General features: G+C 41.2%; 2 protein-coding genes across 2 annotated transcripts in view; both read right to left on the bottom strand.

Annotated features, from left to right (window-relative positions):
• The window catches only part of LOC134334010 (probable phospholipid-transporting ATPase IIA), a 70,736-nt gene extending 68,632 nt beyond the window's left edge, over positions 1-2,104 (bottom strand). Inside the window, exon 1 of the mRNA XM_063016202.1 lies at positions 1,955-2,104. Within this exon, the coding sequence (XP_062872272.1) occupies positions 1,955-2,031 (77 nt within the window). The 5' untranslated portion in view covers positions 2,032-2,104. The remainder of the gene's footprint in view (positions 1-1,954) is intronic.
• Positions 2,105-4,781: 2,677 nt separating this feature from the next.
• On the bottom strand, positions 4,782-11,861 carry sall4 (spalt-like transcription factor 4). The gene is made up of 4 exons (XM_063015604.1): positions 11,779-11,861; positions 5,783-8,248; positions 5,389-5,693; positions 4,782-5,279 (listed from the first exon to the last, which is right to left on the bottom strand). The coding sequence occupies exons 1-4, from the start codon at positions 11,843-11,845 to the stop codon at positions 4,851-4,853; spliced, it is 3,267 nt and encodes a 1,088-aa protein (XP_062871674.1). The 5' UTR covers positions 11,846-11,861; the 3' UTR covers positions 4,782-4,850.
• Between the last annotated feature and the right edge of the window lie 869 nt (positions 11,862-12,730).

Below are 12,730 nucleotides of genomic sequence, written 5' to 3'. Positions count from 1 at the left end.
AGGGTTAAGGGTCTGGCTCAAGGGCCCAACAGTGGCAACCTGGCAGTGGTGTGGCTTGAACCAGCAACCTTTCGATTACTAGTCCAGTACCTTAACCGCTAGGCCACAACTTAACAAACTGAACAATATGTATATGTGTGTGTTTTAGTAAACATATAGTTAGTTATAGTTAGTGATATTTCCTATGTGTCCAGACTTTAGGGACACCCTGTATATTACTGTGGGGCGGAGTGGTACGCCCAACTAGGGTTGCCAACCGTCCCGTAAAATACGGAATCGTTCCGTATTTGGAAACTAAATGTCGCGTTCCGTATTGAACATCAATGGGAGAGAAACGCTGCAGATTAGACTGTTCAATACTAGAGCTGGGCGGTTCCTGAATCAACCGGGTTAATGATTCGAAACTTTGTACTGAATCAGGAATCACGAGTCCGAAATCTCAATGAACCCGGATCCTGCGAGTCCTCTGACTGGCTGCTGCTCAGCATACAAGGCGAGTGAGCCGACTCACTGGAAACACCTCTGACTCAGATGATTTGGCTGAACCGACTTCACTCCAGTCTGTGAATCTAAGCAATAAGTTAAATATTCCAATAAACAAGCGGTTAAACACACTGTATTATAAGTACAGTAGTAGTGGTATAGATTAGTAATGCAGCATATTTTCTTGTAAGCAAAAGAACAAAATATAGTTATATTATTATTAAAATGCAAATGCTTACAGGCTACTTTAGTACTGTACCACTTATAGCCCCCATGGTAATTTTAAACCCTTGACCCATTAATATACCCATCTGATTGGTAGGTGAGTCCACCCTCCTCTCCCCCATGATCAAGATTTTACTTAAAAAAAAGTGTCAACTTGTCACTGATGAGAGAAGTGTGAGGGGCCGAGAGAATTAAGAGAGAAGGATTTATTTACAGAAGATGAGAGCACAGAACACAAGTGATATTTGGATGCATTTTAATGCAGTAAATCAATCGCAATCAGAACGTCAGTATAAGTGACTCAACTGACTCAAGTGACCCAAGTGAACCGGATCACATTACTGAGTGACTCAGATTAACCCGGGTGCATAAAATGAACCGAATTTACCACCACTATAAATAGTGTTTGAGTAGCGCAGTGGGCAGAGCGCATAGTGCACGTTCTTCTGCCCTAGGTTCGAATCCGGCTTAGGGCGAAACTAAAGTAACACGAGCAGGGCCGGTGCTGGGGTAGGCATTGCCCCAACCCTCCCCTAATTTTCTTGATGCCCCCCTAAGCAACGCAGTCCACAACCGGGCCGCATGTCAGTGTGAAGATGGATTATGTAAAAATGTTGTTTTCACTATTGAGAAAAAATGTTACATGATGTTCTTTATGTTGTTTCACCTAAAATATGATGAAAATATAAACACTTGGCATCCCGCCAGCCCAGGGTGTTCCTTATTTCCAGTTCTGAAAGTTGGCAACCCTACGCCCAACAGTAATGGGTGTCCACATACTTTTGGCTCAATTCTGTAACCAAATAATTGCCAATAATTTCCTAATAATTAGCTCTAACTGGAACCTGTTATTTTTCTCAAATTTGTGTTTTATTTCGGCCTGAGAATGAAAATAATGTTCACCTGTGTCGGTATCACCCGGAACAAGGATGTGTGCAGCCGTCCTGTCACTGATAAACAAATGCATTTGCTAGGTATGACAGGACTAGCTTTATTAAAATGTGTGACAGAAATAATAATAATATATTAGTAATACATGAAAAACATGACATAAATTGTGAAAAGGAATGTTTTACAAAATAGAATTATCGAAAAATAAATAAATAAGCAAACCGACATTCATTACACGGCTACGACGCACTGCTGTGTATATGGACGCTAGCTTCCAAGCTAGCTAGGCTAACGAAGCACGACAGTTCCTACTCCTCAGCTTTCATTGTATTCATACGGCGCGCTGTGTTCTTACCCGTTTCTGTGTTTGTTGTCGTGCCGTTTCTTATGGCGAACGGGCTGTAAAGGAATGTTATCCGTCATTCCGGCCATTCGGAACAGATTCCTGGTCACAAATGGACCATTCGTGGTTTAAACAGGGCGGAAACCAAACCGAGCTGTGAGCTCCGATTCGCCTGGTCTGTGAGGTATGCACTGACACATAGGCGTCGATGGGCTGATGTTCTCATCACGATGTGCATGTGGGTTAATTTTCCATCACAAGCATGGTGGATCAGCTCAGTTCACCTCACTTTCATGTCTTTGGACTGTTGGAGGAAACCGGAGCAGGCACGGGGAGAACATGCAAGCCACCTGGGGATCGAACCCAGGACCTTCTTGCTGTGAGGCGACAGTGCTATCCACTTGGCCACCGTGCCGCCCCGGCTGGAACAGTAGATCAATTCTGATCACTTGATACTATAAAAAAAGCAACATTGAAAATCAAACCTTTAATTTTGAGAATTAAACCTCAATTTTGAAGTTCACCTCATTGAGGGGTGATCCAAAGGTCCTCCTAAACATCAACATGCACATTCTTTCTCGGCCTTTGTCCCGTTCGGTTGCGGGGTCGGCTCTCGGCGGATCATGATCCGCGTCGATTTGGCACGATTGTTACGCCGGATGCCCTTCCTGACACAACCCTCCCCTAATTTATCCGGGCTTGGGAACCGGTAACTACAGTGCACTGGTTTGTGCATCTAGTGGCTAGGTATCTATAGGACAAATTCAGTGTTTCCAATAATCCTGGTGGCATGTTTTTGGACAGTGGGAGGAAACCGGAGCACCCGGAGGAAACCCACACGGGGAGAACGTGCAAACTCCGCACAGGGGATCGAACCCGGGACCTTCTTGCTGTGAGGTGACGGTGCTACCGACTAAGCCACCGTGCCGCCCATGCACAAACTTAAAATACAAACTGTAAAAGAAAAGTGAAGGGTTTTCCAAATGGCACAGATCTTGTTTTAAACTAGTGCTTCACAACATGTCCAGTGTTGCATCAGTTACATACTATATTCTGTAAGGACTATCAACTACCTATGGCCCAGGAATCACTAGATGTGCATACTACAGGTAGTTCACCAATGGGATTGAGGTCTTAATTTCAGTCCTGGATGCACAGCAACCAGCACAGGCCAGATTTATCTGCGTTCAGTTGGCTACTGCTTTGTAAACTTAAGGTTAAATCAGGTGCGATTACATTTAGGGAGAAATTAATTACATACTAAATACAACTCACAAAACGTCAAACCACAGTTTAAACTTCATCCTTGTTTTTATTTTCAAAAAAATATCAAGAAAGGATGTACAAGGGGGGGAAAAAAGCAAACATTTACAAAAGGTCTACAATGTAAACAAGCCTAAAACAGACTTAAGATTTGAAGAACCATACGAGACCCCTTTGACCAAGATCTGACACAGTCTAGCACTTGTATATCACATCACACAAAGGCACAACTTGGCAAATGCATACAAAAAGAAGTGTACAGGAGTCTTTTCCAAATGGCACCTTGTTCTATTCTGAGCAGGTGTTGTGCAAAAATGTCCAGTGATACATTCATTATATAACTACAATCAGCAGGTTCTGCAAAGGCTATAACCATCACTTACTCAGAGGATAAAGGAGGGGGGGGAAGAGAGAGAGAGAGAGAGAGAGAGAGACTGTTCGGGTTGACAAGGAAAAAGAAAACATCTAATTGAGGTAGAGAATTTTGACCAAGGTTGATGTTTCAGAGCCAAGTCCACAACAACAAAAAAAAAAAAAAAAGGCACTGCAGTGGTGCTTACTGACAGTTAACAGGGAGACTGGTTTGCTTCTTCCACTTTCATACAATGTGTTAAGCACAAAAGAGTAGCACATGAGACCAGATATTTACAACAGTGCAGAATACAAGTATTAAAAAAAAACAACCAGGAAACACTGCAGAAAGTTACACAAGACAATTAAAAAAATAATAATGGCAAAAAAACTGCTCCCTGGGTTAACATATGTTCCAGTTTTAAGAAGGTCTACTCAAGCTTTGCAGTATGTAAAGAAATAAAGTGCAGGGATAAGGATTTCCTTTTTTTTTTTTGCTTGTTGTTTTGAACCAAGGATCTTCAGTTTTACCGATGAGGATAAAGGCCCAAATGCTTCATCAAGTAATGCTGGAGACCTGTTAAATGCTTACAGATTTCTGAAGCAACTTTCTACAGATACAGGCAAAAACATATAGTACACTTTGGTCATAAACACAAAAGAATCTTCTGCAAAGAACCTTCATTATAATCTAGTCATGCTTTAAAAACGCACCACTTTAAGAGGCACTTAAATTACATTTTTGGTAAAGACAGAAGGTACATTGGCGAGAATAATTTAAATATAAAATCTAGTTTCCAATCATTCTAGCCTGAACATAACGGTAACGTCAGTAAAGTATTATGAATCTACAGTGACCTAAGATAACCTATGAATTTATGCAAATCAGATGACATCACTAGACCAAACATCACAAAACATAAGAATACAGACAGGAAACTGTTAAAATAATGGAGAACGCAGTCGACAGCCTAGTTTTTTGAAAGATGCAGTAGGACAGTTATGGAATTAAGAAATTTCAAGTAAAACATACATTCAACTTACAAATATTGTTAACAAATACCCGCATATATTAAAGAGGCAAAAGCAGTAATGACTACAGTAGTTTTAGATTTAACTAAAAAAAGATTAGATTTAGTCAACCAGTTCAGGGGCTGCTCATGTTACTGCAGGAATAGATGTTAGACGGTCCTGTAAACGCTTAAAAGAAACACAACAGACCTGATTTGATTGCGCATTGAAAAAAATAATTGAGTAAATATACTCAAATTACTACAGAAAGTTCAGGATGGTCTTAATTGACTTTGCCCTCCTCCATAAAATGTGGAAACTGTGACTTGACAACACTCTCCGAGCCGTTCTTTTCTATTTCGGCAAGAGATGCTGGAATGCCTGTATGCGAGGGGTCCATTTTCATCAGCCCCCCTGTGGAAGCAACCAAAGGGCCTGCTGCAAGGCTTCCAGGAATTGGGATTCCTCCATTCTGGATGACTGAAATTTCATTGGCCTTCATGGTCAGTCCGTTTGTAAAAGCCGCCGCATACTGGTTCCATACGGAAGGGTCGAAGTTGATTGGCGGGGCGATCAACTCTTTTGGAGGTGGCATCATATCTGGGATCATTTTTGACTCTGCACCCATGGCCATTAACGTCATGGGGTTATCCAGAGACAGGCGCTGACCGCGTCTTGCTGAGTTATTCCACATGTGTGTTCCGACGTGTACCTGTGAAATAGATTAGGCAAATTAATGTCAGCAAGTTGAAGACCACTTGGGGCACAGTAATAAAAAAAAAAAAAAAAAACAATAAATACACAATGTAGGGGCAAATTACCTTAAGGTTGCCTTTTGTTGTAAAAGCTCTGCCACAGATGGTACATGCAAAGGGTTTCTCTCCAGTGTGTGTGCGTTCATGGATCTGTAACGCGCTGGCAGAGGAGAAGTTCTTGCCACAGACATTACACAGATGTTGCTTGGCGGAGCGGCGAGGGGCACTGGAGTTGGGGGACGGAGTACCAGTCGCCTGGGGTACCTGTGAACCATATTGACTGAGGGCTCCCAGGGGGTTCTCGTACGGAATCTGCATTTCCATCTTAACCAGGCTTGGAGGTGCTCTTATGTACTGCATGTGGCCTGCAGCTGTAGAGAACGATGTGTTAGCTGAATGATTTAAAAATTACAGCACTCTATAAATATTATAAACTAAATATGAAGAACTACAAACTTACAATATTCATTGGGAAATGGTAGACCAGGCTCTTCTTTGATGGCCTTTGTTGAGAAACTGGACGTCAAGTCGAGCGCTCCATTAGTTTCGCTGAAATTCTGGGCTCCATCCGACTCTGTCCTGGCAGCGGTTTCATTGCAATCATCTTCGTTTACAGACTCGGGAGATTTTGTCTGTCCGTTTTCCAACAGTCCATTTACTGGAGATGACGAATGCAAGGAGGCAGAATCAGACACCACTGGACTGCGTCCATTTTTGTATTCCAGCTCTCCAGCTGTCGACGGAGACTCTTTAAGTCCGCCGTCGCTTTCGGATGCGGTGCTGCTCTGTCGCTGCAGATTCAGGGCTGATGTGAGACTTTTCATATGGTTTTCTAAGGCGGTGATGCCAGAAAACATGGCAGGTGTGTCGTTGAGGGGCTGATCCCCTTTGGAAACGGGTACTGGGGACACCTCGGAGCTGTTGAGCTTGTCTGTAGAGTCAAAATCAACATCTTGTTCTTCAATGCTCTCTTCCATCCCACTTGCATCGATGCTCTTCTCATCTGTCAAACTGGAATCCATCATTTCTGGTCCGTCATACTGGCCTTCGGACAAAGGAGTGTTGGGAATTTGGCCACCCATGTGCATTCGAATATGCTGTTGTAGCACAACGGCGTTAGTAAACTTCTTTTGACAAATTGGGCAGGAGTGTTGCATTTTAAGAGGAGTGTTGGCCCTGTGTACACCGTAGTGGGCTTTAAGGTTACCCTTGGTCGAGAAGGCCCTGCCGCATATCTTGCACTTGTAAGGGCGTTCACCAGTATGTGTACGGTAATGCATCTTAAGGGAGCTTTGGCAACTTAAGACTCTGTGGCAGATTAAGCATTCATTGGGGTCATTGGTCTTCTTCTCCAAGCCATCCACCATCTGCTGAAGTTTGGCTGTACCAGATCCGTTCTGGTCCGCACCCAAGACACCGTTACTGTGGTGGAGGCTGCCTAGCTCATCTGTGGCGTCCTTGCTTTGATCCAGTCCTGCATCATGATAGAACATGCCTGATGAAATGGAGGCGCCATCACTGCCAGATGAAGAGGGTCTTTGGTTGTAAATATCACCAGACATCGGAATATCAAAAGACGACTTCAGTCCCTGGGGCAAGGATGGAAGGGGGGCTGTGGATGAGAGGCCAACGACTGGTTTGCTGTCTAGAATGTTGGACTCCTCGATGGGAATAGACATGCCATAGGGGATGCCGTTCTTCGTAGGGATGTTGTCCAGGTGCTCCGGTACAGGATGCGGATTCATCTTAATGTGCGGGTATTTGTCTTTGTGCCTCTGGAAATGCACCTTGAGGTTGCCTTTTGTCGTAAAGCGGTTTCCACATATGTTACATTTAAATGGGCGTTCCCCGGTGTGCGAGCGTAGATGAATCTGCAGGGCGCTGTCGTTTCCAAAGCTCTTGCCACAGAACTTGCATTTATGCTTATACATGTGCTCACCACCTCCGTTCTTTATCTCGTCTACACCAGGAACCTTGGGTTTCAACTTTTTGGAGGGGTCTATACTCGCTGAAAAGGCACCGAAGGGGCTCTGGAATGCCATAACAGCTGGCGATTGGGGAAGTAAAGCCGGAAGTCGACTGGCCAGCTCTGGGAGCCCTTTCATCATCTCAGTCTTCAAAGGTATTGAGCTTATACCTCTGGTGAGTGATGCTGGAATGCTTTTGGACTGAGATAATTTATCTTGCTTGAGAGCTTCCAAGGACAAACTTTGGGAACCTGTGCGCTTTCCGATGAGAGCAGCAGCAGCTGAGAGTTGTTGGGAAAGATGTGCACCAAGTGCCTTGAGCGGATCTACCGTTGCTCCAACCGCAGACCGTATGCTCTGGGGTGTCATCATGGCCACTTGTATCCGGATCTGTTCAGTCAGCTGGATCTGTAGCAGTTGCTGCTGCTGAAGACTGACCAATTGCTCAAGGATCATGGGTATCGTATGGAGGGGATCTTGTGGAACTGGGAGTGATGGAGACTTTTGACTAGATGAATGCTGTGTTACGGCTACCCTGGTGGCAGACATGGCTTCTAGGGTTACATTGGAGTCTTGCGATTTCGATGCGTAGCCGCCGTCAGGGCTTCTAGACATATCCTCCTGGGCTTGTTTGAAGTCACCATCAGTAGTTAACTTGGACTCATCATCCATGGTCTCTTCTGACTCCATGCTGTGCTTCGACTGGGAATTGCTGCTACTCTGCCCATCACTATGGTCACTTTGAATGTCGTCAGGCGAGTGTTGCGAGAACTCTGGAATTTCATTACTGTCGCCATCCTTCATGATGACTACCTGTTGATTCTTGGTGCAATTTCTTTCATGTTCCAAAAACTCCAGCTCATCAAAGAACTCCGCACAGCATTTTTCACAAACTCTCGTCTCCTCCATTCGAGACCGCTTGTTTGCATTCCCATCTTCTGCAAGAACATCTTGAACTCCTGTAACAAGACATCAACAAATTCTAGTTAAACATTTACACTAACCTGACCTTCATATCAGCAATCACAATATACACTGATCAGCCATAACATTAAAACCACCTCCTTGTTTCTACTGTGGTCCATATGTTGACCTCCTTTTACACTGTTCTTCAAATGGTCAGGACCCCCACAGAGCAGGTATTATTTGGGTGGTGGATGATTTTCAGCACTGCAGTGTCACTGACATGGTGGTGGTGTGTTAGTGCGTGTTGTGCTGGTATGAGTGGATAAGACACAGCAATCAGGAACGGTAGTCACTCATTACACAAGGTTCATCAGTTCACACAAGGTTATATCGAACAGTCGTGGACAATTTACTATCTTCAATTTACTCCACTTGCATGTCTTTGGACTGTGGGAGGAAACCGGAGCTCCCGGAGTAAACTCACGCAGACACGGGGAGAACATGCAAACCACACAGGAAGGACCCGGACCGCCCCACCTGGGGATCGAACCCAGGACCTTCTTGCTGTGAGGCGACAGTGCTACCCACTTAGCCACCGTGCCACCTAGCAGTGTCTAAGTAAAACTGCCAATGCCAACTTGGGTTTGACCCAGTAAGTGTTGGCTGAACAAAGAATTGTTAAGTATGAGTTTGTTCATACAGATACAGGTAAATCTATACCATATTTTACTACTTTAATCGTGTTAGGGAAAAAAACGTGACTGAACACACAGCTAGAACCAAACATACACAAGACATAATGAACATAATTATTATCGCAATTGCAACTAGTGACCTGAAGGGGGAGCTGTTTACAACATATGGTTCAACAAAAGATAAACACGCACTTGTTTGTGATTAAAACTAGTTTTTTTGTTTTGTATTTATTATTGTTTTTTTTTTTTATTAATTTAAGCTGTTAAGTCATACTTTGACAGTTCACAAGCAATAAAAAAAATTAATAAGATATAGCCGGTCGAGATTAAACTCCATTCCTTTAGCTGGTGCACCAAATCTCACTGATGAAGAGGAACTACACAACTTTGGAAAAGTTAGAATTTAAAATTTTGCACTTACACTTGGAGTAAAAGGGACATACTTATTCGATAATTGCTCAATTGGCATATTAAATGAGATGAAGGAGAAGTCGCAAATGGCTTTATTTATTTATTTGATTTTTAACACCACTTTCTACACTTAATTGTGTTATTTATGGCATGACAGGTGTTATGTTTAAATCTTTTTTTTTTTGTTTATATTTTTGTTTTCATTTTTGTTACTGCCAGAAAGTTTAAGATTTTTCTTGCGTTTTCTTGGTTTAGGGCTTCTTTAACAGTTCCAGGTATGTGTAGTTGTCTCTCTCTGGTACATTTGGGGCATTCGATTAAGATTATTTCGATTAACTTATTGTTAACATGTTGGGGGATTGTCTCCTTTTTTTAAGTATTGATGGGTGACTTTTGCATGACCTGTTCTGCATCTTGTGTATATAACCTGATCCACTCGTCTTTCTTGGCGGGTTCTTGGATTATTGTGTATATTTGGCTGTATCTCATGTAGTTTGTTTGTTGTCTGTGTGTCCCACTCAGTTTGCCATTTTACCTTGATGTATTTATTTATTGATGGCTTGATATCTGTTGCAGGGATTTTTGTGTTTGTCTTTCTGGCTAATTTATCCGCCTTTTCATTTCCACTTATTCCACTGTGTCCAGGAACCCAGCACAGTTTTATGTTGTAGTTCATACCGGTTAGTCTATTGATAGATCTTTGTGCAAATGGCTTTATAATAATGGGCATAGGACCTGCTACCACACAAGTCACAGCTCAGGTTACTTATGGAAGGGGGTCAGATAGAATTTAATATGTAAAAGGACAAGAAAACTATTTTAGTTGTAGTAAACGTAAACACTTAATACACTTTAATATATATATCGAATATATATATATTATACTTTAATCACATCTATTAATCCTAGGCAAAACGTTCCACATGTAAAGGCAGCTCAAATTAAAATGCTGATATATCTGCTGGCCACAAGGGGGCGCATTGACCCCAAGACCTCAACGCAACGCCAGGTCATATTTACTCAAATTACATAATCATGCTTGTTGGCGATAATACAATGCAAAACATATCAAACTAAGTACATCGCTTCAAATGCGACACATATGCGCAAAGTTTTGCAATGTAAAGTGCACACTAGGGGGTCAACTGGTCAGAGAATAACCGGAGATCATGAATTGATACAGTTTACATATGTGAGCAGCTATTGACCCCCCACCTCTACGACTATTTTACTCCCATCCCCCAACCTCGACATCTCCATATGAAGCTTAAAGAAAGTCATGCATTTTAACTGAGGTGGGGGTTTATTGCTTTGTGGCCGGTTTGTTCTAGAATCAAGTTTTGGGAGCGGACCTGTTAAGTCTCTTTGTTTTGTCCACAGTAGTTGGAAACATAATTCAATACATGAGGACTAGATATTAATATGGGGCTGAATATTATAATAGGGGGTTACAGGAGCCTAGAAGAGATGCAAAGTTTTGGGCAGTTGGATCAGCATCAGTGCAGCTTGAGTTTAAAGTCAACCAAACTATTAAAGCCTGTATACCAACCAAACTATTAAAGACTATACTAACCAAACTATTAAAGCCTGTATACCAACCCAACCAAACTATTAAAGCCTGTATACCAACCAAACTATTAAAGACTATACTAACCAAACTATTAAAGCCTGTATACCAACCCAACCAAACTATTAAAGACTGTATACCAACCAAGTGTTACTGTTAATACATCCAAATATGTATATACCAACCAAACTATTAAAACCTGTATACCAAGCAAACTATTAAAGCCTGTATACCAAGCAAACTATTAAAGCCTGTATACCAAGCAAACTATTAAAGCCTGCATACCAACCCAACCAAACTATTAAAGCCTGTATACCAAGCAAACTATTAAAGCCTGCATACCAACCCAACCAAACTATTAAAGACTGTATACCAAGCAAACCAACCAAACTATTAAAGACTGTATACCAACCAAGTGTTACTGTTCATACATCCATGTGTGTATAATATATACACAGAGATACATATATATACACACACACTCTTAGATAGATAGATAGATAGATAGATAGATAGATAGATAGATAGATAGATAGATAGATAGATAGATAGATATAGATAACACTGAAAAATTAATTATTGATAAAAATAGCGAAATAAATATAGAAAAAGCCCAAACTCGAATAACTAAACCAAAGACGCTCATATGACAAATTTAAACTACTTTTAAAATAAAGTCCAACCAAATTAACAAACCAAGTGTAACCAAACTTTAACTTCTCAACTAATCACAGCTACAACAAAGCCAGCATCCTTATCTCAATTATAATTACAATGTATTCAACTCAACAGGTTCAGAAGAACAAACAGTCGAACAGTCGGAAAAAACTTTATACTAATACACAAACTAACTTTGAAATATCTGATTCAAAACCCATAAATCCCCCCAGTATAATGAGCAGGCGCTTACCATTTTCTGTTAAATTGGGTTCTTCAGAGTTGATATGCTGCGGTTTGGACTGTTTGCGTCGCGACATGGTAACTACACGAGCACACGCATCCGGTCCAAACACAACTGCCGTGTGAGTGCTGCGCGTCCCCGTAAATCCTCCAGCTCAGCCCGAATTAGCTCTTCCAGCAGAAATGCGCATGTCAAAGTAATTATTATTATCAATAATGCATTGCGATTTATCAAGGTGCCCTGACAGCTGATTGGCTCCGGTCCAAGTGCTTGCACATTATTCAAATCCGCGATTCATTGATGAAGAGAGCGGCGCGCCAAAAAGAGGAGGGAGCTGATCAAAGGAGGACGAATCAGAGAGCGAGGGTGGGGACGGGAGGCGGGAGTGGTGGGGGGTGGAGGGTGTATGGACTGGAGTGTAGGCATGAATTAGAAAATCAGATCAGTTGATCATCGTGTCACATATAATTTATTATTATTATTATTATTATTATTATTATTGTTATTATTATTATTATTAATATTATTATTATTATTATTAATATTATTATTATTATTATTATTATTATTATTCTTGCACAAAACTGCACCTTTTTTAAAACCACAATGTAAATTGCACATGCTAAATGTTTACAAATGTTTTCTATGTTTACGGGTATGAATGTGTGTGTAAGGAGAGAGTGAGCTGTGTGAATAAGATTGTCTTTACTGTATTTTTCGTGCACTGCAAGCATCTGTGTAACCAAAAACAAATTCCTTGTATGTGTGAGCATACTTGGCCAATAAAGCCTGATTCTGATTCTGATTCTATTATTATTATTATTATTATTATTATTATTATTATTATTATCATTATCATTATCATTATTATCATTATTATCATTATTATTATTATTATTATCATTATTATCATTATTATTATTATTATTATTATCATTATTATTATTATTATTATTATTAT

Source organism: Trichomycterus rosablanca, chromosome 19 (assembly GCF_030014385.1).
Source record: "Trichomycterus rosablanca isolate fTriRos1 chromosome 19, fTriRos1.hap1, whole genome shotgun sequence".
Lineage (NCBI taxonomy): Eukaryota > Metazoa > Chordata > Actinopteri > Siluriformes > Trichomycteridae > Trichomycterus > Trichomycterus rosablanca.
Note: the sequence above shows the minus strand (reverse complement) of the source record. Positions and strands in the feature narration are given on the sequence as shown.